This window comes from Rhinoraja longicauda, chromosome 11 (assembly GCF_053455715.1).
Source record: "Rhinoraja longicauda isolate Sanriku21f chromosome 11, sRhiLon1.1, whole genome shotgun sequence".
Classification (NCBI taxonomy): domain Eukaryota; kingdom Metazoa; phylum Chordata; class Chondrichthyes; order Rajiformes; family Arhynchobatidae; genus Rhinoraja; species Rhinoraja longicauda.
Genome location: NC_135963.1, coordinates 46,881,987 through 46,908,789, shown reverse-complemented (window position 1 = coordinate 46,908,789; position 26,803 = coordinate 46,881,987). Strand labels below are relative to the sequence as shown.

Here is a 26,803-nt window from a genome sequence, read left to right as displayed (position 1 = left end):
TCTGTTTTGTTGATGACCTTTTGTCTGTGGTAAGGTCACAAGTGGATTGTTAAACAACAATTACATTAGGATTAGTTTATTCACCACCTGCAATTCTTTACTTTAATTAAGCAGTCTATTCATGAATGCAGCAAGAACTAGGAATCATTTCGGCATTGGCTAATTTGCCACATCTCATTTATGCATTGAAAGTCAATGCAATTACAAAGAGGTATGACGGATCAAAAGAGAGAATTTGACAACCTACCATTGACTTTATCATCGAAGAGTTTGCCATGATCAATGTTTTTGGTTCATCATAAACTTAACTGGAGCAGCAAAGAACAATGGCATGGCAATGGCACAAAACAATATTAGTTATAGTACTAAAGATCTGCTGTCCGGAACAGCAGCACCCCCCCAGCCAAGCTATTCCCGTACAGTTACAGGTAGCTGCATAATAATGTGGAACATTTCCCAGGTATGTCCCATTTGCAAAAAGCAAATTAAATTTGATCCTGTTTAATTACTGGCTAATCAAACAATCACCAGTAAAGTGATGGAAGGTGTCATCAACAAACAGTGTGATGTATTAACCTGCACACTGATGTGCTGTTTGAGATTTGCGAAGAACTCTTGGTTCCAGACCTTATCACAACCTTGGTGAAAACATACATTGTGAGAGCTGAATTCTAGTGGTGAGGGAAGTGTGTCTAACCTCATTTGACATCAAGGCAGTATTTGACCAGTATTTAAAGCAATTGGCAAAACTGAAGTCATGAACATCAGAGAAAACAATGCACTGGTGGGAGTCATAAGTCTGAAGAAGGGTCTCGACCAGAAACGTCACCCATTCCTTCTCTCCAGAGATGCTGCCTATCCCGCTGAGTTACTCCAGCTTTTAGTGTATAACAACATCTATAAAAGCTGATTTTGGCAATCATCCCAGCTCCAGGCCTGTCCTAGGCCGAACAATCTTCAGCTTCCATCAATGACCTTCCTTAATAGTCATAAATGTGATATTTGTAGATGATTGCATAATGTTCACTACCAGTTGCAGCTTCTCAGTAAATGAAGCAATCAGTGTCTGCATGCATCAAGACCCAAACAACATTAAGGCAAAAGAGAGTCTAACCACCTATACTTGACATTTAATGTGTGACATTACCATCACTGAGCTCCCCAGCATCAGTGTTCTGAGAGTCGGCATAAACTAGAAACCTAACTAGCTCAGCTACATAAATACAGTGGTTTTGAGCAGATCAGAGATTGGGTATCCTGCAGCCAGTGAGCCATCGTCTGGTGCTGCAAAGCCTTTTTACTTTCCACAAGGTACAGGTTGGGACGGTGTGGAATGCATCCATTTTCCTGGATGAGTGCAGCACCAACATCTCTGAAGATACTGTACCGAGGACAAAACACTCGATTGTCATGCCATCAACCATGCTAAATTTTCATTTCCCCCACCAACACAGCACAGCGATTGTCCTTTGTAGTATGTACTCCATGCACAGCACTCCTTACCCATGTTAATCCTACACCATCAACCTCTGCAATTAGGGGAAACAGCAGCGGGCATGTGGGAGCACTTCTCCATGCAGGTTCCTACCCGACCCGATGGGAGATTAATTACGAACAATGTTGCCCAACAAGAAAGATATCAAAGGTGACTTGATCTGCATGGGTATGGGGAAATAACGATAGGAGGAATGGGACTAATTGGAGTAGTCTGTTGGGAATCAGCATGGAGCTGAAAGACCAAATGGTTGTCTCCTGTTTTAAGTGTTCCACACTACCCTTTGTCTTTGTTGGGTCAGAATTATGGCTCTTCCTATTTGAGAATGCTGTGGAAATAGTCTTTCAATAAGGACTGCAGCTGTTCAACAGGGTGGATCATTACATGGGTAATGAATGTTTTGCCAGCAAAGCCCAGAGCCTTGAAAAGGGGGAGGGGGTGGGGTGAAGAAAATAATCAAAGTACTGCCACTACAGCAGCGGGTCAGAGCCTGTGTATTCTATAAAATACACTGCAGCATCTTGAGTGCCTTTTCAACAAAATTTCCAAAACCTGCATCCTCAACTGCTCAGAAAAAAATTAGCGACAGATGCATCAAAATGGACTGCCTGCAAAGTTCTACTCCAAATTGTGCACTGTTTCCACTTGGAATCGCCATTTCTTTGACATTGGTTGTAAATCCTGGGTCTTAAGAGCAATGTTGGACCCCACCCTTGTTGGCATCCCACCCTTCTCCCCCACCCCTCCCCCCAAAGAGTTAGTCAATTTAAGGTGACTCATCGTGAGTGGTAGTTGGAGATGGCTAATGCTTGATTTGCATCAAAACAAAGCATGATAAATATCTTACAGATGAGTTAATGCAGAATTGCAGATATTCAAGACCATTTTGTAATGTAGAGGTATCTTCAAGCAGCTTCCTTGATTATCTTCAGCTCATTCTGTATCTGTTCTATTCTCTGATCTATGTTGCGCAAATGCCTTTGATGTTCAGCGATCAGTAAATCTTGTTACATTTTCAGTTCGTGCATTTCAATTTTTAATTGTTTCTAATCACTAATACATTACACTAACTAATCCTGTTCATTGGGTTGGGTCTTATGCCTGCACCAACTCTATTTAAAGTATTTCATGGCTTTTAATATTACTTAATTATAAAAGCATAATTATTTACATGTGGAATTGTATAAGATTCTTCCAAATTGAGCCTATGAACTAGAATGGCAGGTGACTTAAAAACTGTAAGAGGACATCAAAATTCATCAAAATGAAATTGTTAGTATCTAAAAAGACTATATATATTTCATTATTTTTTACTATACAATAAGGATGGGCTTATTTGTTCATCAATCCATTTGGAAATTCTGTGATTTATAATATTTAAAAGCTTACCTAGTTTTTACATGTTAAACTTGGGCCTCTGCTTCTAAGCACTTTATTTCCTTCAAGTTAACATTGAATAAATTATGATGATTAGACTCTTACACTTTGGCAGAAACCTTTTTGTTAATTAATCCATTTTCAGTTTTTTCACATCTAAGGCCAGATCACTTTGTTTATTTTTGATTCCTCTCTCTGAGTATGCTTTCTTCCTTTGTTCTTCTTCTGTCTATAGGATGCCAAGAGCTCACCTCTGTTGCCTCCTGATTTGTTAAAAAGTATTGCTGACTTTGAGGATGAGGAAGAGCTGGCTTTTTCCAAACCCCATGATTTCTACCAGGCCTTGGCTGGCCCTCTTGGCAGTTCTTCGGGGCATAGTTTCTTTGTATGTACTTCTTTGATCTTCTGCTTTCTGTCTTACATTTCCGCTCTTGATAAGTGATTTTAAGTTATTGGTATTGTAGTTATTCAAGCTGCAATGACAGTAAATTACTTTATTCTGCCACCTGTGGTTTTTGATTTAAAATTATTATTCCACTCGAGTTACTCATGACAATTTGATTTATTTTGATCCTCCAAATAGTTATACATTTATTTGCAGGAGGGCATCTTTTAGGATTAACATGAACAAATTTGATGTGAATGTTAAACTGTTAGATTTATTAGTTTAGAAAAAAAGGCCTGATGATGGATCTCGGGGGAAGGGATAAAGTATAAGAATCAAAATTGGGGACTAGCTGGAAAGAATGGCAAGTGTACATAGAATAAAAGGATGAAGAACAATTCGATCAATATTATGAAAACAGATGCTGAAGCATGTACTTGTGAAAGGAGGGCAATGCAAATTCCAGGAAGTAGAATTCAATATCCCTTTTCTGAAACAATGTTGGGATGTAAATTGGTGTAATGTGTGCATTACAGAACAAGTGTTCTGCCAAAAACTTTCTGGCTTCTGCGTAGCAATTTTTTATTATGCCATTCCACCTTTTCTGAAGGCCCGGAGACAAAAATCTGCAGATGCTGGAATCTGAAGCAAAAAAACAAACTGCTGGAGGGACCCATTTTCATCGGTCTGTTTGGTTCCACAAATGTTGCCTGCACGATTGAGTTCCTCTAGCAGTTTGTTTTTATCCTGAAGGCTTTATTTGATGTATAGCTTAATTGGTTTTTATTGGTGACCGTTAGGCCGACAGGATATTTATGATAGTGATTTGTCAGTAAATGCCTTTTATACTACTACTACCATCAGCACCACCAGCCTGCTTCCCTTTTTCTCCCTTTTATTTCTTTCTACTTCCTTTGCCCTCCCTCACCCATATCTCTGCATCTGTTGTCTTTTCATCCTTAGTTTCACTGGAAACGTGGACAAATTGCTTCTCCACTCTAATGTCTTGATTTGTTTTTAATAAACTTAAAGTTGCACAAAATATTTCAGTTTTGGGTAGAATTTACCTAATTTCTCATTGAGAAAGTAAAACCTTATTCTGATTCATATATTTATTCTGGACTAAATAGCTATTCAGTTGTACACATCTCAGAAATGTTGCTGTTATCGATAATGTACTTGAAATTTTTGCTTTGAATTTATTTGAAATTTCCATTGATCTCAGGTGCTGAATTACAAGCTCTAATATAATCCCTACATGACATGCATAAATTGATTTGCTATGAGATAACCCATTCTTTAACACTATGGGCATTGGAGATTGGTTGGACATTAAAATATTATTACTCATGTTGCACAAATATTAAATACCAATCATGAAAATTGAGCAAGAGAATTTGTGATGACTGAAAATGATGAAAATGGCAAGGTGCATTAACATAGCAGATGGGAGAATCTGTATTTGAAATAATTGTTCATAATTGTTTGTCAGTACAATAGGTCATTGGAATGCCTGATATTTTATTAAATCTTATCCATTATGATTTATTCTGGTTACAAAATTGAAAATTATGTACATTTTCACAATTAATGAAAATGTTGCTTTTGGTGCAGAATAAATACTACTTTGGATTCCATTATTTTTCCTCCAGATAATTGCACCGAATTTATAGACAATTTGGCCATCTAATCCATGACAATATTTATGTTCCTTTGGAGCCTCTCCTTAGTGTCTTCCAATAATACTATTGGTGTAACCCTTCACTTTGATGCTCACCTCAACCCCTCTCTGTAACATTCTCCTCACTCTTTGCTAAAGTTTCTCCAAAATCTCCTTTCGCATTTCATGGTGATTATTTTGTAATCTAGACATGTTATTCCCTATAAGGTGAAACATTCTCTTTGTGTCCACTGTATCAAAACCCTTCATAGGCCTCAAATAATTCAGAAGCTTTTAGATGCCTTTTCTCAAGAGAAGAGAGAGCCAGTCTGTTCATCTTTTCTTTAACTCTATATCTTTTCATTTCTAGTCTCATCTCTGAACCTTCAACAGTACATTAAAAAAAAATATGGAGACCTAGATGAACTGTATGCTGTACTCTAAAACAAGATTCGATACAGGTTTAGCACCCCTTGCCTACTTTTCAATTCTGCCCCTCTAAAAATAAATTGTGGTTTGTTTTTATAATGGCCTTGCTAATGTGCAGTGTAATTTACAATGTATTCCAATTTCCCTTTATTCCTCTATTCCATCTAAACTTAAATCCTCCATATATTGGAGCCATTCTATTCACCCTATCAAAATATGTTTATTTGTGTTAATGTGTTTTTGGTGTGCTTTCAGATTTAGATTCTTCCATTTCCCCCATTTTATTTACCACTAGAAATACATTGAAATTATCTGTCTGGGCCTCAAATCAGGTGTGACAGTGTAAGCTTTTAAATCGTATTACTATATACGAGATATCAAATTTATGTCTTGCATTTCTGCAGTGCTCTGCTTTACTCCATTTGTACTTTAAAATAAGGAACTTGTAAATTCCCTCAGTTTGTTTCATCTCGAGGTCTTGTTCAGTGACAAGATAGTTAATCAGCCTTGTTAGTCAATGGACCATGAGATGTGGCTGCAGGTAAAAATACACCTTGTAAAGTTTGATAGACTTAAGTTGTGATCATGGAGATTTTAAGTTGTGATCATGGAGAATGTTGAGAAGAAATGTTGTATTTGATGTTGTAAAATTATTAACTGCTCTGTTGGTGACTCCTTGCGTATTATGATGGGACATTAAAAATGGTGACGTTAGCAAGCTGGTTCCATGCATGCACATCGCCATACTATCCCTGGCCCCAATCTGTGGAAGTGAGCTATCAACTTTAGTATGTTAATGACTAAATTGCTGAAATATTCATCTATCTGAAGAAGGTTCTTTGGCCTGAAATGTTAACTATAATTCAGATTCCAGTATTTGCTATTTTGTTTTTCCCCATAATAACACGCTGTTGTTGGCTCAAAAGAGGGTGCCCAGGCTTCCTGAAAAACTTCCTTTGACACAATAGAACATTTGAACCCGAGGACTGTATTTTTAAAATAAATATCTGACCTGAATCGAGCACGTAGTTCAATTCTGTTGGATTGTGCCATTTGTCCAGACTCGACAAGCTATATTTTGAGAAATAGGAACTACTCTGCAAGTATTTTGTCTTATCAAGTTCCATGGTATTGAGTTTTAGTGACTACTAAACCAAGTGGACCCATTGGGCCCAAACCTCTCCTGCATTGGTGCAGCACCCTCTCCTCCCCCTCCCCCTTTAATTTCATCATTTTAATGTTTTACGGTTCCTTCATAAGTGATGCTTGCTCCCCAGGGGGTTCGTAGAGGTTTATCGTAGATAATTTCTGCCGGGGATAGCTTTGTAGCACTATGGGGTGTTACCCTCATTTCAAATAATGCTAAGGGTAATACTTTGATCCATATCTGTCCCATTTCTCCCATTAGCTTGGTAATCTTGTTTTTCAACAACCCATTGGCTCTTTCCACCATCCCGGATGCCTGTGGGTGGTGTTGCAGTGAAATTGCTGTTGGATATTAAAATGTGCACATAGTTCCTTATTAATAGTGGCAATAAAATGGGGACCATTGTCCGAGCTTATGATTGTAGGTAGGCCAAACCTGGGAATAACGTCTCTTAACAACAATGTTACCGTAGTTTCAGCAGTATTATTAGTGGTCGGTAAAGCTTCAATCCACCTGCTAAATAAATCTAAAATCACTAAGGAGAGAAAGGAGAGAATGATTAGGATGACGAAGGAAATGTGGTGGCACCCGAAAATCCGGCAAGAGGCGCTGAAGCAGGTCTCTGAATGTAAAATTTGCCAACGATGTAATCCAGGCAAACCAATTAAGGTACCTTCAGGGGTGAGGCCAATGCCACCTGCTAAATAAATCTAAAATCACTAAGCAATATTTATAGCAATGGGCCCATGGCATTTCAATGAAATCAATCTGTATGCATTCAAACGGTTGTGATGGCATTGGCCTCACCCCTGAAGGTACCTTAATTGGTTTGCCTGGATTACATCGTTGGCAAATTTTACATTCAGAGACCTGCTTCAGCGCCTCTTGCCGGATTTTCGGGTGCCACCACATTTCCTTCGTCATCCTAATCATTCTCTCCTTTCAAGCATGGGTAAGGGAGTGAATATATGTTAGTAAGACAGGTAAAAATGCATCAGGTACACAATCTTGTCCGAGAGGGGTCAGCCAGAGTCCCGTGGTGGAATCCATGGCACAGCCCTCTCGTTTCCATAGTTGTTTTTGGGCATCAGAGGCGTCCCTCTGTAAGGTACATACCTCCCCCATGCTGGCAAGACCGTTCTGTTTGCTAGGACTGCGTTACCCTGGGGACTGGTGAGGGAGAACTGAGCAGCATTTCTAGCAACCCGATCGGCGTGTACATTGCCTTTAGAAATTGGGTCGTCTTTTCTCATGTGAGCTTCACATGTGATGATGGTGAGTTGTTTAGGGAGCTTGAGAACAGATAAAAGATTACTAACATAGACTGCATTTTTAATAGGTGTACCAGCGGAGGTGAGAAAGCCTCGATGTGACCATAATGCACCAAAGTCGTGTGCTACTCCGAAAGCATAGAGAGAGTCAGTGTAAATGCTAATGCACTTGTCTTGTGTCAAAATGCAGGCTCTGGTGAGGGCAAACTGTTCTGCCTGCTGAACAGATACTGGGTTTAGGAATCGTCCTTCCGCCAACACTATTGTAGTTTGGCTAACAATGGAGTAGCCGGAAGCTCGCTGGCTCGTTTCAGGGAATATCATGGAAGAGCCGTCCACAAACCAGATCCTCCCTCGGGTTGGTCAGAATTGGATTGACTCGGGCACAGTCATGTGAAGGATCCGTACATGGTTCGGGTGGCTGTGTCAGAAATGCTGAAGGATTAATCATAGAGCAGTGCTGGAATGTCAAATTAGGGTTATTCAAAAGGGTCAATTCATAACGGCCCAATCGTGCCTGTGTCAGGTATTTGGTTTGTCCCGCTTTCATTAATGCTGTAACACAGTGAGTCGTGAAGATAACTACTGGTTGGTGCATGGGAATGTTTGCTGCGGTAGCAACAGCATCGTGGATACCAGGCACGATTTGCGTGTACGTTGGATATCCGCGGGCGACAGCATTGAGTTTAATGGAGAAATAAGCTACTGGTCGTTTAACATTACCATGGCGTTGTGTGGGCACAGCAGATGCACAATCTTGGATGATGGTAACATAAAGCTGGACAGGCCGATCGTACAATGGTCGTCCTACAGTGGGTGCTGAAGCCAGTGCCAGTTTTAAGGCTGTGAAAGCCTTGGATTGTTCCTCAGTGAGTGTAAACTGGCGTGCGGCGTTCGCAGAGGCTAACGGTGACAGGTGTTTGAATACGGTGGCTGAAGCTAGAACCTGGCTTAGTATGGTTGCTGGGTTGGGTACAATGGCATGCATAGGAGTGACAATCTCGTTTATGGCGCGTAGATCCTGAACTAGTCGCCATTCCCTGCGTCCTGGTTTTGGGATTGGGAATATTGGTATGTTGCAGGGCGTGCGACAGTGTACAGGGCTGTTCTGGTGTAATTGGGACTGGACCAGCTGTCGTATCCCGGCCGTAGCCTCAGGTTTCAATGGGTACTGGAGCACCACAGGGAGGTGGACATCCGGCTTAAGTGTGACCATTATTGGGGTACAAATAATCAGTCCTACCTCATGCGGTGACGCCGACCATATCTGTTCCTTGTCCTTGCTGTCGGGCTGTGGTTGGTGTCTTTGGATAGTTCCTTCGAGTGTCTGGCATGTTTCCCAATATTCCAGTGTACCTTGGGCGAAATGCTGTGTACCCAACACGTTATCTCTGGCCTGGTTCCGTAATACATACACAAGATATCCCAACTCCTTTGCTGAATGTTCTGGTTTTACCGAGGTAGTGATGTGTGGGGCCACCAGGAAGGCACTCTGTTCCCACAGTCCCTCCTCAATCAGTGCTATCAGTGCCGTGCCTGTCTCTCCTGATACACTTCCTATCAGTCGTACAGTGGTAGTTTTACCTTGCAGTGGCCCGAAGATGTCACTCATCTCGGCATTGCATCCAGTGGGATCATAGAAAAGTGTAACGTGTGGGTTTGGGATGTCTCCTATCGTGAGGGATGGTGGGAGATCTATTGCCCACCACTGTGGTGTGGGGAAATGGGAATACGTCATCCGTCTGTTCTGTAGGTGTATTCTGCTGTCAGAGCAGGTGATGCCTGCTTTTAATCCCATTAACAAGTCCCTTCCTGCCAGGTTACATTCGAGGTGTGGGGTGACAGAGAAGGTGAGGGTGCATTGTTCTTGGCATAGGTGACCGTGAGGGGGTAACATCTTGCTTTTCCATCCAACCCAGAGAGGCGAATTACTTTATCAGACATGGGAATAGCGAGATGTGCCACGAGGTCCTCATTCAGGGTCGAGGAAGTTGCCCCAGTATCAATCAAAAATGGAACTCTGGTATCCCCGAGCATCATGTTCTCTATGGGTTCTTACTCGCTCCCCGATTGATCCCTCTGGGTCAATCACTATGTTTTGTGCACTTTCTGTTACCTCGCTCATTTCTTCCTCTTGTTCCTCCTATCTGGGTGTTTTTTCCCCTTGCTCCCAATCCTAGAGAGTTTCGTAGCAGCAGAACGTTGGGGTATATGGGTGTTACCACCCGAGCTGCTACAGGCAAGGATGCCATCACTGCCGGTGGGGCATAGGGAGGTGGGCGCCTCCCGGGATTATCTGAATCCTCATCTTCACTCTCAAACAGGGTCGCCTCCGGAGGACTTACCAGTACTGGGTTTTGTTTTTATTAACCATCACCTGTGTTCTACCCCCTGCCTGTCCCTTAGTCCTTTCCTCTTGTTCCTCTGCCCACTGGCATTCCAGCTGCCACACTTTCCACCCTTTCATAGTGCCATCCTTGTTCCTTAACTCTTTCCCTCTCTTACATACATTATCCATCCAACTGCGATCCCTACTCTCCTCATGCTTCTTCTCTGCCTCCTCTTTCCATTCCTTAATTCTCTTTTTCCATTTCTTTCCTGCTTCTCTTTCCCCATATCAACATCTCTGCCTTTTTAATGGTCTCTACATTCCAAGTTCCTCCTCCTGGCCAGGATTCATCTTCTAAACGTTTTGTCAACTTGTAACTTAATACTCTATAGTCGTTATTACTTTTAGGATTCAAATAACACATGTTGTATGGGCGTTCCCCCATCATTTTTGTCCAAATTGTTACCCATTATTGCAGTGTCTTTTAACACTTACTTAATTGTGAATGACAGGCTCTTCACCTGCGGAGCCAATCTGCTACCGTCCTTCTTCTGACAGTCTATAACCCTTGTCGACTTTTTAACTATTATCCAATTTCCGACTACTTACTCACTTAGCAGCAAAAGCATCTAAATTTATGACAAACCTTTTCAGCTTGCTCTGTGTCTCGTATTTAGAAAGGACATTTAAAACATGCATCTTCCAGTAGTTTTGGTGGGAAATCAATAGTTTAGCTGAGATAATGGGCTGTGCAATGATGGGCAAAAACTACATTTCACTTTGGTAACAACCCCCTCAATATGCTGCTGAAAACTGGAGATATATTATTTTCTATGAAGAGGAATGAACTTATAACAAAGAGTGAGAGCGTCGTTGGAGGTTTTGGAGCTGGATAGCAGCAGGAGCATGGTGCTGAACTCAGAGTCAAAGCAGAAGGCATTTTACTGAATAAGCAGGTCACGAAGCTGTGTGCAATAGCAATCAATTTACAACCCCATTTCCTCCGACATGCTCCTGTACATCAAGCAACCACATAGTAGCCCACTACCTCAGTGTTTACCGGCATCTCCATTGGTATTCAACTTCAACAAGCCCTTTACTATATGTCCCCATCCATTCTATGGCAGCGTAAGCAGAATCTATGTTTCTGTGAACCAATAAACCTTTTACATGCACAAGTAACCGCTCAGCACAAGAACTGCAAATGGATAATTCCCACTAGAAGGCAAGAAACAAACTATGTACTGAGAAATTATTGGTATCTTTGAGTTTGAGTTGGGTATCAAAGAAACAATGAAACTGGGGGAAGGCCAACACTTTAAAATCTATGGCTTTGGTAAAATTGTGAATTGTCCCTAGTGTGTAGGATAGTGTTAGTGTAGGGGTTGATCGCTGGTCGGCACAGACTATGCGGGCCGAAGAGCCTTTTTTAGCACTGTAACTAAAGTCTAAATGGTGGTATGAGCAGAGTTTGAGAATATTTTTGAGATAGAGGCAGATGGATATGTGCTAAGCAAGGCAATGAAAGGTTATTGGAGTAACTCTGCGGGATAGGCAGCATCTCTGGAGAGAAGGAACGGGTGACATTCCAGCTTTAGACCCTTTTTCAGACTCCAGAGATGCTGCCTGTCCAGCTGAGTTACTCCAGCATTTTGTGTCTATCTTGAGTGTAAACCAGCATCTGCAGTTCCTTCTTACAAAATGAAAGATTATTGTTGGTGAATGGAAATGTGGATTTGAGCTTGCAATCAGATCTGATGTGTATTATTAAATGACGGAGAAAGGCTGGAGGGACTGAGTGGTATATTCTTGCTCCTGATCTCTAGGTTTGTTTTTGTTTTCTATTCAATTGACGTGATTTTATTAAATTGTACTTCTATCCTTGAACTTAGCCGATACTCAGTAGTATGAAACGAGTTAACTACTGGTACATAAAGCAGTTTTGGAGGTGACAATTACTCGGGCTACCATTCTGACATTGTTCAAGTTTCATTGGCATCTTGCAACTGTTTTCTGAAACTGCCACGGAGAGATTTGAATGCCATATTTTCAGTTTCCTTTTTTAATGGCATATACTGAATTTTGCCAAATATCCAAAGTATACATTCTGCATGCATTTCTCACTGCTCGGTCTTTAAAAAAGAGGAAATAGGAAATTTGTCTCCGTGTGAATGGCCTTACTAAAAGCACTTCCAACTAAATGAAGTGCTGCTAAAGTGTAGTCACTGCTGTACTGTACGTATGTGACCCATTGGATCTTTTTGAATAATTAAGTAAGTTTTAAGTAGAGTGGCTACTAATTTATTTTCTCATTTGGCTAATGTAAAACATTTTTTGGGGTTGCATAAGTAGAATGGGGGAGAAGTTGCATGAATATGGTTGTATAATTGTTTTATAAATAGCTCCTAAACATTGTTCAGGTTAGTTACAAAATCACCTTGGTATTTCATGGCTTCCACAGCAGTAGGCTAACATTATAAAATTTAAGCATGGAATTCTTCACAGGATACTCGTGCATTATGGAGAGTGAGGGGGTATTGTGTTCATGGAAATACACGCTGGATCACAATTTTCCATATTGTGAAGCTGCGTAATCTGCAGGCATCGTGAAATGAGAGTTGAAAAAAAAATTGTGGGTTTTTTCACTTAAATTCCATGAGAATTAATTTAATTTAATTTGCACATCTTCGCACTTATTTCAGTTCATTACTACTGAGATGCTATAAGTATCAAATGTAGTCCTTGCCATGTTGATTATCTGCAGTCTAATCTTGACTTTTCAATTACCTATAGATCATATCTCTTCAGGTCTCCTCTAGTAACTTGCCTATCACTGATGTTAGGCTCGCTGATCTATAGTTCATAGGGTTTTCCTTGCAGCCTTTCTTAGATAGTGGCACAACATTGGCCATCCTCCAGTCTTCTGGCACTTCACCTGTGGCCATTCTTGATACACTGCTCGGGGTTCCGCAATTTCTTCCCTAGCTTCCAACAGTTCCTAGAATACACTTGATCAGATCCCAATGATTTATCCGCCATGATATGGTGTAAAATCTGCAGTACCTATTATTCTGCAATGCGGGCTCTCTTCAAGACATCTCTATTAACTTCCCCGAATTCCAAAACATTCATGTGTTTCTCCACAGTAAATATAGATGAGAAATTGTCATTTAATGCCTCACCCATCTCCTGTTCCTCCACACATAGATGATGTTCAAGTCGAGTTGAATTTACTATCATATGCGCAAGTACATTGAGGTGCAGGTAACAAAATCTTGTCCCACATGCACATAGACTCAGACTACATACAAAAACATTCATCTTGCCTAGATTTCACAAATTTGACAAGACAGTGAAAAGAAAAAGACTGCAATTAACAAGGCAATAGTGCAAAAATGCAATAAAAAAGAAACCAGTCCATGGTAGTGCAAGAGGTGAGCTGGGGTGTTCTGTTGCTGAGGTAAGATTACAGTTGTGCTGGCCAGTTGAAGAACTTGATGCTTGTAGGAACTGGTGGTGTGGGACTTCAAACTTCCATATCTCCTGCCTGATGGTAGCAGTGAGAAGAAGGTATGGCCCAGATGGTGGGGATCCTTGATGATAGATGCTACCTCCTTGAGAAAGTGCCTCAAATAGATGCTTTCCATGTGGAGAGGACTATGCCTAGGATGATCGCACATAGATGACCTCTGAGTTACAGAAAACTTCCAGTAAATGAATAATTGTATTATGAGTTAATTCAAATTTATTGTTGTAATTTAATGTTAAGCAGTAGACACTATAAAATTGCTTTTAATTTTCGTGTAGATGCCAAATCGTTCTCGGCTGGAGAGACCCTCTGAGCTGATTACCTCTTCGTCCTTATTGTCCTTGCCACCTTTTCCACTTAATCAGGTATGTTTAGTAAAATAAATCCTATATCTATAAATTAACAGTGAATGGCATGGCTCTGGGGAGTGTTGTGGAGCAGAGGGATCTAGGAGTGTAGGTACATAGTTACTTGAAAGTGGTATCACAAGTAGATAGGGTAGTCAAGAAGGCTTTCGGCACATTGGCCTTCATTCAGTATTGAGTATAGAAATTGGGATGTCATGTTACAGTCGTACAAGACGTTGGTGAGGCCACATTTAGAGTACTGTGTTTAGATTTGGTCCCCATGTTATACCTATATGTTATAGGGAAGATGATGTTAAGATGGCAAGGGTGCAGAAAAGATAACAAGGATCTTGCATGTTCTCAAGGGCCTGAGCTATAGGGAGAGGTTGAGCAGGTTAGGACTTTATTCCTTGGTGTGCAAGAGGGTGAGGGGTGATCTCATAGAGGTGTACAAGATCATGAGAGTAGTAGATAGGGTAAATGCAGTGTCTTTTACCCAGCATATGAGAATCTGGAACATAGGTTTAAGGTGAGGGGTGAAAAATTTGAGCCTGGGGGCAACGTTTTTACACAAGGGTTGGTAGGTGCATGGATCGAGCTGCCAGAGGAAACAGTTGAGACAGGTAATATAATAACATTGAAAAGCCATATGTTCAGGTACAGCATTTAAGAACCATTTAGGCAGAATAGGATAGGTTTAGAGGGATATTGGCCGAATGCAGGCAGGTGGAACTAATGTAGGTTGGTTGGCATGGGCAAGTTAGGCCGAAGGGTTTGTTTCCACACCGCATGACTATATGATTAACAAATGTTTTTTAGTGTTATCAGAATTGTTACCCGAGCACACAGAGGAACAACTACTAACTACACTTAATTATACTCGATATCTTGTTGTATTACTTAAGACGCCAATGAAGTAATCATCCAGATATTATGGTATTGTTTAGATAAGTCACTGAAGACATTTGTCAACTTCTTCTAGAAGAGTAAAAACCTGATTGCACCAGGCAAATTCTATGTTTCTTATGTGAGGTGCGTTCCACTGATACAGTAGAAAGACAGTACTTCACCTTTAACAGATTACATGACCTGTAAGATGCAGACTTTTTTCAACATGCATTGTTCAGTATCCAGCTTATTTACTCTGTTTTTGCTGTTGTCGCTTAACCTTGGTGAGTTGATAGAAAAAAAAAGGAGATCCTGGAAATCAAGGAAATACTTTTAATGTCTGCGAATGTGGGGAGAATAAAAAATAAGATTAATACAGGATTAGTGTAACTGGGTTGGTCAGATTTGATGGACCTAAGGACCTGTTACCGTGCTGTATCTCTCTATACCTCTGAATCTCATTGTGCATCCCTCAACAATGACAAAAAAAGTAGCTCAACACTAACACCATTTGGCCTTTGAGATCTTGCTGTTTGCAAATTGAATGTTAAATTTGCTGCCAAAAGGTGTGCATTAAAAACTTATCTCAATCAGGGACGACTCAGCAGGTCAGGCAGATCAGTGATGAAAGAAACACAACAAAAAAAAGTGCTTTGGAAATCTGAATGCTTTGGAAGGCCTAAATATTATGACAAGCAACTAAAGTGCACTTTGTTTTAAACCCTTCAGTACTTGTGCTTCCCGAAGCCATTTCATATGGTCACTGATGCCCATTTTATTTTAGAAAAGGGTAATTATTAACCCAGTGTCAAACGGGCTCTTCAGTGCAACGAGCCCATGCCGACCTGTTTACACTAGTTCCACTTTCTCATCCACTCTCTAGGCGCTTAGGGCACTTTACAGTAGCCAAAGTAGTGTAAGAAAATAACTGCGGATGCTGGTACAAATCGAAGGTATTTATTCACAAAATGCTGGAGTAACTCAGCAGGTCAGGCAGCATCTCGGGAGAGAAGGAATGGGCGACGTTTCGGGTCGAGACCCTTCTTCTGACTGATGTCAGGGGGGCGGAATAAGGAAGGATATAGGTGGAGACAGGAAGGCAGTGGGAGATCTGGGTAGGGAGAGGGGAAGAGAGGGACAGAGGAACTATCTAAAGTTGGAGAAGTCAATGTTCATATCACTGGGCTGCAAGTTGCCCAGGCGAAATATGAGGTGCTGTTCCTCCAATTTCCGGTGGGACTCACTGGCACTGGAGGAGGCCCATGACAGAAAGGTCAGACTGGGAGTGGGAGGGGGAGTTGAAGTGCTCAGCCACCGGGAGATCCGATTGGTTATGCGGACTGAGTGGAGGTGTTGAGCGAAGCGATCGCCGAGCCTGGTTTCGCCGATGTAAATAAGTTGACATCTGGTGCAGCGGATGCAATAGATGAGGTTGGAGGAGGTGCAGGTGAACCTCTGTCTCACCTGGAAAAACTGTTTGGGTCCTTGGATGGAGTTGAGGGGGAGGTAAAGGGACAGGTGTTGCATCTCTTGCGGTTGCAGGGGAAAGTGCCTGGGGAGGGGGTGATTTGGGTAGGAAGGGACGAGTCGACCAGGGAGTTACGGAGGGAGCGGTCTCTGCGGAACGCAGAAAGGGGAGGGGATGGGAAGATGTGGCCAGTGGTGAGATCCTGTTGTAGGTGACGGAAATGTTGGCGGATGATTTGTTGGATCCGCTGGCTGGTGGGGTGGAAGGTGAGAACGAGGGGGATTCTGCCCTTGTTACGAGTGGGGGGAGGGGGAGCAAGAGCGGAGCTGCGGGATGTAGAAGAGACCCCAGTGAGAGCCTCATCTATAATGGAAGAGGGGAAGCCCCGTTTCCTGAAGAATGAGGACATCTCTGATGCCCTAGTGTGAAACACCTCATCCCGGGCGCAGATGCGGCGTAGACGGAGGAATTGGGAGTAGGGGATAGACTTTTTGCAGGAAACCGGGTGGGAAGAAGTGTAGTCCAGATAGCTGTGCAAGTCAGTGGGTTTATAGTAGATGCCAGTCACCAGTCTGTCTCCTGTGATGGAGATGGTGAGGTCCAGAAACGGGAGGGAGATGTCGGAGCTAGTCCAGGTATATTTAAGGGCATGCGGAGGTAGAGTTCGGGGATGGGGCCGGTGTACGCCCGGAACAGGGATTGTTCGACGTACCCGACAAAGAGGCAGGCATAGCTAGGGCCTATGCGAGTGCCCATAGCTACGCCTCTGGTTTGGAGGAAGTGGGAGGAGTCAAAGGAGAAGTTGTTACGGTTAAGAACCAGCTCTGCTAGGCGGAGGAGAGTGTTAGTAGATGGGGATTGGCTGGTTCTACCAGTAGCCAAATGTTCTCATGTGGTTGTAATGTATTGTTTATTGTTATTATTTATGTCTCTTTTTATCCTGGAGCACAGAATAGAAGTGGAATAAACGGTAAGTTTCTGGAGTAATCATTGTGGACAAGCACACAGACAAATCTTGTCATGTATTTCAAATGTATTATTCTGAATGTGTAGGAATCAACTGCAGATGTTGGTTTAAACTGAAGATAGACACAAAATGCTGGAGTAACTCAGTGGGATAGGCAGCACCTTTGGAGCGAAGGAATGGGTAACGTTTCGGGTCGAGACCCTTCAGACTAGAGTCAGGAGAACTGTACTCTGAAGAAGGGTCTCGACTCGAAACATCGCCCATTTGTTCTCTCCAGAGATGCTGCCTGTCCCGCTGGGTTACTCCAGCATTTTGTGTCTATTGTTCTGAATAATGCTATGTTTAAACTAAATATGAACAAATCTTGTGGTGGTTCCCAAATATACCATTGGAAGGGCATTTTAGCTTCTATGTAGGTCCATCATTTTTTCCGTGCTTTTTTTGTTTCAGGAGAACTCTCAGAATAACAGCATTTTCAGTGAGGTTTATGGCAAGAATTTGGCACCAAGTGGCAAATCAGAGAATGCACTCCCACAGGCATTCCACGAGACCTCCTGTTACTCGTTATTTGATGGAAACCCTTGGTCCCCATCTCTTCCTGCCAGCTCTGGTTAGTGTTTTAATTCAGTCTTTGCTAGTAAAAATAACGATTCATCAAGTCAATCGATTACTGAAAATGTTCTTTTATGGTTCTGTGTAGCTGCCGTTTTCAGTATAAATTTTACTTTTCAGCATACAGATGTGCTTAGGATTATTTCATGTAGCATGTAAACCTCTTTACAAACATTTTATATACGTACACTCGACTTGGACATAAATGAAATGGGTTGGTTAGTAAGTTTGCAAATAATACCAAAATTGGAATTACGGACTGCAAGGAATGTTGTCAAAGTATACAGCTGGATATAGATTAGCTCCAGAAATGGTCAGAGAAATAGCAGATGAGGTTTAATCCAAGCAAGTATGAGGTGTTGCACATTGAAGGTTGAATGTAAGGGGAAAGTATATAGTTAACAGCCAGACCCTTAACAGTATTGATGCACAGAGGGGTCTTGGGGTCCAAGTCCACAGTTTCCATAAAGTGGCAACACCAATAGATAGAGTGGTAAAGAAGGTGAACAGTATGCTTGTCTTCATACGTCAGGACATTGAGTATAAGAGTCAAGAAGTCGTGTTGCAGCTTTATAGGAATCTGGTTAAACCTCATTTGCAGTATTGTATGCAGTTAGGTCCTTCCACTGCAGGAACGATGTGGAGGCTTTGGAGAGGGTGCAGGGGAGATTTACCACGATGCTGCCTGGATTACAAGGTATCAGCAATAAAGAGGTTGTACAAACTTGAATTGTCTTGTCTGGAGCATTGAAGGTTGAAGAGAGACCTGATAGGAATATATAAAGATTTTCTCAGGGTGGAAAAGTCAAAGACTGAAGGGCTTAGCTTTAAGGTGAGGGATAAAGTTTAAAGAAGATGTGTGGTGTAAGGGGTTTCTGCGCCGAGCTTTCGCCCGACCTAAGGTCCCCGTGCCTTGCTCTGATCCCTTGACCAGGCCGCGCACACTGGTTCCCCGAGTGGTTCGACCCACTCACCCCTTACGGTTCTAGACACTGGACTTAGATGCAGGAGCGTTGATAGTGCAGAAAAATTCAACCAGACCAGATTTGAAGACCAGGGTTTAAATGGAAAAGGCTTTTATTTAGCGCTTGGGACTATTGTCCATGAATACTTATACATTTCTATACGACATATCTATAAATCACATATTGAATCACATGAATACCTTTGACTTATGAATCATAAAACGCACAGTTCTACAAGACATATACACGAATACCTTTTTCTCTGAATTCTTAAACACACAGTTCTACAAGACATATACACGACTGTAAGATGGGGAACATACGACACATCGCAAAATTGACCAACACATATTTCTTTACACACCCAACGTTTATTCAAACCACCCTCCCCTCTACACTAAACTATGTCCAGGATATGCAAGATCGGGGTGCATGCTCACCATGGGGCTATTACTGGGGTTACTGGCTGTTCGTTTTGCAGTATTTCTCCTCGAGTTGCGTGCCTGTTCCTCTCTCTTGCATCCGTTCTTCTTGCCTGTCTTTTCTTCCTCCTGCATTCGTTTGACTTCCTTCTTGCGTCCGTTTCTTGCAACCAGGTTTTCTCTCCCTTTAGAACCCAAAAGTCGTGGCCACTTATACTATTCTGACCCGTCCTATCTCCCGCCAGATCTTGGAATCTCATTGTTCAAAAAGATATGTATGAGTTCTTTCTCTGATCTGCGCTTGTGTCCGGGGGTACCGGGGATGGCCAGACGGTGTTAATTGGTATTTCGTTGCGAGGTGATGGGTTTAACTGGTTTCCCATCACCTACCAGGTAGTTTTCTATGGGCTATTGTGCCCCCTTAACGAGATGAACTGTTTAGGTCGGCTTGGGGCATTGTGAGTATGCTGATGTCAGCGCCCCAGTGTCTGGACTTCGACCTGGTTTCGCAGGTTTCTGCATGGCCAATACCCATCCATTGTTCTGGCCGTGGCTTTGCAGAAACCTAGAGACTGGGTTGTAAGGTTTTTACTTTTTGTGGCTGGTCACGAGGTCCTGCGGCCATTTTAGGACCCACAGATTGTGACATCCCTTGGTAATCTGACCGCAGCCTTTCTCCGCTATCAGCCCCAGTCTCCCGTTTAAAATGTCCAAACTGCAGCTCTTTGGTTTTGTGTTGCTTTCAGAATGAGGGAAAACTTCTCAAATCTTACAGTCCCTCCTGTTGATTTGCATAACCCCAGCTTATCGAATCAATTAAATAATGTGGTTGAGCAATGTTTTCCCGATTCTCCACATTCAGACCCCTGAGGTTTTAACTAAACTAGTGTTCCATTGTGAACGTACAGTCCCCATCTTTTAGGCTGACCTTTACTGCCCGTGTCCCGGGCAAAACTATATTACAAGTATGTACATTTTCATGTCAGACATATACACCTACACCTTGTCCCAGGCCGATGCCTCCGCCATCCTCCTACTGGTGTCAGCTTTAATGTAGGACATGAAAACAACACAACAGCAAAACGATACATTTTGTACATTCCTTCACAATCACTCTTGATACAAATTCGAAGAGGACAATACAAAAACACAGTTCACTCGGTGCGGAGGGGCCCGTCCTTCTAGCAGCTTGCGGCTGGGTCCTGCTCGCCCACCCGCACGTAACGGTCTCTCCATTCTCCTTTATATACCCGGTTATTGAGGCGCTGCCCTCCTTTACATTTCACACATAGTAAATATAGTCAGTAGCACCTGGTACAGTCTTTCAGTTTCCCTGGGGCACCACTCCGGCAACCGCACCTCGGTGAGGTTTAAGATCACCGAGGCTACCGCGTAGTGCACCCCCTGGTACAATACCTGGTCAGTCGGTATCAGTACCAGGCCATTCCCGGGCCCCTTAGTGGTTTTTGGGCACTCACCCTCCTGTGCTACTGCCAGCGTAACTGTGGGAGGTGTCATGCGTGGCCATGTGATGAGTTCAGTGGCGTTGGGAAAGGGGGACCCCACAAGCCCGCGAGCTAACATCCCACCTCATCCCCTTACCGTCATCCTGCCACTGTCTCTGGAAAAATATGCTGTTGCCCGTGGGGCAACGATACCTCGAACCCCACATACACATATAAATCCCCTCATCCGGTTCCCACCATTTGTCCCAACACACACTCAACTGTTCTTTAGTCCCAGAAATAGTTCTGTGAGTGTTGTTGTTAAGTCTCTCCAACTCAACAGTGGAGTTGGCCATTGTCCGGCTCGTTTTCCTCAGCCACCATCGCCTGCTCGTGGGGACCTTCCCCGTGCATACCAGGCAAATCCTTTTGCCAACGGTGGCGCTTACCCTTTGGGCGATGATCTTGACTCTCGGGCACAATAACGAAGTGTCCCGATAAGCAAAGCCTGAGGCGCTGGAATACTCTGAAGAGTTCGATCCCAGCCACCCCGGCCACCGGACTTCATGGAAGTAAACTGCGGTCTCCTCCGCTTCTCTCCTTCCAGTCGCGATGGGAGCCGTGTCCCCGGAGCAGCCGTAAATGATGATGTCCTTGGTGCGGCCCCGTTAGGCCCACCCACATCCGATCGCCGTGGCAACGATCCGCCACACGAGTGCCTCCTTCCACTCCAGAAAACAGATAAAGAAATATGGTATAGCCAGCCTCTTGGGGAGCGCTTGGCTTTGTTAACGCCTCTGCGGGCAGGTCTCTTGACCCCCAGCCTGCACCCCACACCCACACATCCTGGACGCATCAACTTTATTTAAACTCTAACTATCCCCACAAAACTTATCTATATTACTTATCCTTATCTAATTACCTAATCCTTATCTATATTACCTAATCCTTATCTATATTACCTAATCCTTATCTATATTACCTAAAATATAATACAGCGCCGCATTCCCAGGGCGGCTCAGCTAATCCCTGTCAGGGCTGCAGCGGGTCGACCCCTGCGGCTGCACCACGCTGTCTCCCACCTTTGATCCTCCGCAGCCTGTCGCTGCCTGTCGGGGGCCAGGCCTCCTCTGAAACGTTAGCTCCCTCCTCCTTACTTGGCTCCCGTACCTCGGGGCGTGACTGACCTCTGGCCAAAACTTTCTACGTTGGGGTTCCCTGCTGGACCTACGGAGGGTCACCTTAGGCACTGCCCCCTGGACAGCCTGGCTGAGGACCGGTTCCTGCCGTGCCGCAGCTCGGGTACCCCCCGCAGCTGCCGACCCTGGCCCCTCCTCATCCAGCTCTGCCCCTTTGGTGCTGGGTATACCCGCGGCATCCGGCCTCACCCTGCCTGTACCTACAGGTGGTGAGCCTTCGCCCGCTACCCCGCCTTCCTGGTGCTTGAGTCGGGGACGTTACTGTCGTCCCCCTCCGACTCCTCTTCCTCCGTAATGGGATCCAGCCCCTGGTCGGGCTGATCAGGCTCTTCCTCATCTGGATTCCATCCTGGATTCTATCGCTCCCCTTAAAATGAAAAAGCCTAAGCCCAAAGGTCGGCCGTGCTTCAATGATTCCACCAAAGCCCTAAGAAGGGAGTGCAGAAAATCAGAAAGGAGGTGGAAATGTGACAAGCTTCAAATTTCCTTCGAAATTCTGAGAAACAATCTTCTCAAATACCAGGAAGCAGTAAAGTCTGCTAGAGCACAATACTTCTCCGACCTTATTTCCAAAAACTCTCATAACTCCAAGGTCCTATTTAGAACAATTACCTCTGTCATATGTCCCGCCCCCAGTACCAGCTTAGTTGGGTCCCCTGCTAAGTGTGAAGAATTCGCTAAATTTTTCACCAACAAAGTTGAGAATATTAGAATGAACATTTCCCCTCCCACCCGTGACCTAGCTGTCTCACTAGTCTGTTCATCTAAATTGGACTGCTTCCAACCCGTCACTCTATCCTCCCTTGCAAAGCTTGTCTCCGCTATGAAACCTGCAACCTGCCCCCTTGATCCAGCCCCCACTGCCCTTCTGAAGGATGTCATTGCAATAGCCGGTCCCAGCATCCTCTCTATTATCAACAGTTCTCTGGCCACTGGCACTGTTCCAACCAGTTTCAATCACGCGGTGGTCCAGCCCCTACTGAAAAAACCTAACCTAGACCCCACCTTGCCTAGCAACTACGGACCCATTTCCAAACTGCCATTCCTGTCAAAAGTCCTTGAAAAGGCAATCCTAAACCAATTAGTGCCCTACCTGCACCAAAACACCATCCTGGAAAGTCTCCAGTCAGGTTTCAGAGCCCACCACAGCACAGAGTCTGCCTTGTTGAAGGTACACAACGACCTGCTTCTCGCCATCGACACCGGCGACTGTGCAATCCTGCTCCTTCTCGACCTCAGCGCAGCGTTCGATACAGTGGACCACACCATCCTTATTGACCGTCTCCGGTAGCGGTTGGCATTGATGGCACTGCCCTGAGCTGGTTCGCTTCGTACCTCAAATATAGGAGTTTCGCCATCAACATAGGCAGTTATTCCTCTGCTCCAGCTAGCCTCTCCTGCGGAGTTCCACAAGGCTCCATCCTAGGCCCCATTCTCTTCTCTCTATACATGCTCCCCCTTGGCCAAATCATTCAAAGGCACGGCATTTCTTTCCACTGCTATGCCGATGACACTCAGCTTTACCTCCCCCTGAAACCCAACAACCAGTCAAATTTAAACAGCCTCTCACACTGCCTTGAGGACATAAAATGTTGGATGGCACAGAACTTCCTCCAATTAAATGAGAGCAAGTCTGAGGTCATCCTATTCGGCCCCCCCGACTCCATCAAATTGATAACAGGCAGTCTTGGAAGCCTATCCTGCCTAGTCAAACCGCATGTCAAAAACCTCGGCATGATATTTGACTCTGCATTAAAATTTGATAAGCAAGTCAACGCTGTGGTAAAAGCCAGCTTCTTCCAACTTCGAACCATAGCTAAAATCAAACCTTTCCTCCAATTCGACGACACAGAAAAAATCATTCACGCTTTCATTTCCTCCCGCCTAGACTACTGCAACTCCCTATACACTGGGATCAGCCAATCTTCCCTGTCCCGCCTGCAACTGGTCCAAAACGCCGCAGCGAGACTCCTGACGGTTACCCGTAAAAGGGACCACATCACCCCGATTCTGGCCTCTCTCCACTGGCTCCCTGTACGGTACAGAATCAACTTCAAGCTCCTCCTGTTCACGTATAAAGCCCTAAATGGACACTCCCCCCCCTACATCAAAAATCTTCTAACCTCCCTCTCTAACTCCAGGTCCCTCAGATCGGCCGACTTGGGGCTATTCACTATCCCGTGGTCTAGGCTTAAACTCAGGGGTGACCGCGCTTTTGCGGTTGCAGCTCCTAGACTGTGGAACAGCATCCCTCTCCCCATCAGAACTGCCCCCTCCATCGACTCCTTTAAGTCCAGGCTCAAAACCTATTTCTACTCCCTAGCGTTTGAGGCTCATTGAGGAGGCGCTGTGAACTGTTTGCGTGCTACTGTATGTTTTCATTTTTTTTCTATTGGAACCTAATCAAATGTACAGCACTTTGGTCAACGTGGGTTGTTTTTAAATGTGCTACACAAATAAAATTGACTTGACTTGACTTGACTTGACTCATCTGAATCCCACCCAAAACGGGAGACCCTCCATTCCTGGAGAATGTCCTCCCCCCTCACGCAGGCAACCTTGCCTGTCTGCGTGACCTGCCTCATCCTTGGCTGTGAACGCGCGCCAGCCAGTTCCTTCCCTGTGAACCCCGCCAGTGCGAAAGGGACCCCCGTGGACAGGGGAGAGTCAAAGGGTTGTTCTGTGTGGACCACGGTGCATGAAGCTCCCGTGTCCAACAGGTAACTGCCCCTTTGCCTCTCCACTACTATCTCCACAAGCGGCCTCTTCCACGCATCGTAGCGGAGAGGACACAGATAGGCAGGCTGCATGGGCTGATGTCATTGGGGAATGTCCAGTGCCCCCCTCGCATCCGGGGAGCCGGTAGCGACTGCCACCTTCCCCTGGGCGGCCATGAGGGACTGCATCACCTCGATCATCGTTTCGATGATCTCGGGCTTAACTGGGACCTCGGCGCGCAGGGTGGTGCCAACGCTATCTTCCTTGGTGTGGGCCCTGCAATCCTTCCGCCAGTGTCCCACCTTACTGCACCTGAAACACTTGGACTGTGCGGTAGGGTTACCCTCCTGTCGCCACTCCTTTTGGGCCAGTGCAGTAGCCTCCGCTACGTACACCTTCCCTTTTATGAGTCGGGTAGACGTGCTCCGGGTGTTTCTATACCCTACCGTGAGATGGTCCAAAACCGCCTCCTCCGTGCTATTTGTGGGATCAAACCAGGCTTTTACCTGCTCCCTGACGGCTGCCAGGCTGTTTGACACCAAGCATCGGAGCCACTGGGCTCTCCCATTCCCGACCAGGACATCCCGCGCGGGGACGTGCGGGCAGCTGCTTTGATACACTGTCCACAGTCGCGCCGCAAAAACCCTTGGGGGTTCTCCCTCCATCTGGAGGGTCCTCTCCAATCGGGCAAATGGACCCTCATCGCCCATCCCCAAGACGTCCAGGACCTCGTCCCGTAGGAGACCGTAGGTCCTGGTCCCTCTTTTGCTTTCATCTGAGAGGCATTGGAGGATCGAGCTGTCCAGGGAGAACAGCAACAATTTTGCCCGTTCTCCCTCGTCGCAACCGTTGATCGCGGCGGTTTGCTCTATCTCCCTGAAATGCAGCGAAGGGTCCCCTGATTCGGACAATTTTGCTACATGCCCGATCATGGCTCTTAACTGCTGGGAGCTGTGGGGCACCACGATCTCGCTCTGAATGGGTTCGGCGTCCCCATTCAGCGCGGTGGGTCCCCGTCTGGTTTCCAGGACCGGGCACATGGGCGCCGGTGCCGAGTCCTCGACCGGGAGCTCCTCTCTCTCTCTCTCCCCTACACTACCCCTTTCCCAGGATGCCTCGTAGCTAGGGGAATTGTGGAGTCTGGGGGCCGAAGCCACCACGGTCTTTCTAGGGATCGGAACCGGGACCTTCGCACCCGCTAGTGACTGGCCCGCTGGGGGGTTCATCAAACAGACCAGCCCGCTTGCTTTATTTAAAGCACCCCGCAGACCCTCTATCTCCTGCAGGCAGGCCCCGTGGTCGGCCCCTTCCGACCTGTCCTCCAAAACCATTTTATAGGCTGCCCTAACTCCCTTAAGGTTCTCTTCCTGGGTCTCCAGCTGGTGGCTCAGGGAAGCGCACTGCTCCCTGAGCTTGCCCTTACTGCGCATAGCTGCAGTGATCTGACACTCCATCAGCTCTACCCTGGCTTCGTGGCGGTTGGTCACGACCCGGCGCTCCTTGTTTAAAGAGTCCAGAGCCTCAATCAACTGGTTCCCACCCGCAGCCTTCTCCTCTACCTCCTCCTGAAGGTCCCTGATCTGGACTGCCTGTGCCACAACCACGCGGTCCAAAAGCTGGACCTGCTTTTTATAGCAGGTCAGCCAGACCGCCTTCTCTACAGATTTTTTGTGGGCTTTACTGGCCGTCCACCGGATCGCTGCATCCAGTGGGCGCTTGTCATCTAATAAAACATACATCCATTGTTTGGTGATATTCACCTTGCTAAACACATAGTCCGCAATGCGCTCGTCCATTACATCCCTAGTTTTAAAATCTTTTTCTGGTACACTATCATCCTGCTGCCAGAGTCCCTTCGTGGTCGCCATTATCTGTAAGGGGTTTCTGCGCCGAGCTTTCGCCCGACTTAAGGTCCCCGTGCCTTGCTCTGATCCCTTGACCAGGCCGCGCGCACACTGGTTCCCCCTGAGTGGTTGGACCCACTCACCCCTTACGGTTCTAGACACTGGACTTAGATGCAGGAGCGTTGATAGTGCAGAAAAATTCAACCAGACCAGATTTGAAGACCAGGGTTTAAATTGAAAAGGCTTTTATTTAGCGCTTGGGACTATTGTCCATGAATACTTATACATTTCTATACGACATATCTA

At 44.9% G+C, this 26,803-nt stretch overlaps 1 protein-coding gene across 4 annotated transcripts in view; it reads left to right on the top strand.

Annotated features, from left to right (window-relative positions):
* Positions 1-26,803, top strand: part of smg7 (SMG7 nonsense mediated mRNA decay factor) — a 119,736-nt gene that overhangs the window by 79,461 nt on the left and 13,472 nt on the right. For 3 of the 4 annotated variants that reach the window (XM_078407584.1, XM_078407585.1, XM_078407586.1), the window contains 3 exons: positions 3,108-3,257; positions 13,901-13,987; positions 17,743-17,902. In XM_078407584.1, coding sequence (XP_078263710.1) covers positions 3,108-3,257; positions 13,901-13,987; positions 17,743-17,902 — 397 coding nt within the window. The remainder of the gene's footprint in view (positions 1-3,107; positions 3,258-13,900; positions 13,988-17,742; positions 17,903-26,803) is intronic. The other variant, XM_078407587.1, reaches the window with a different exon arrangement.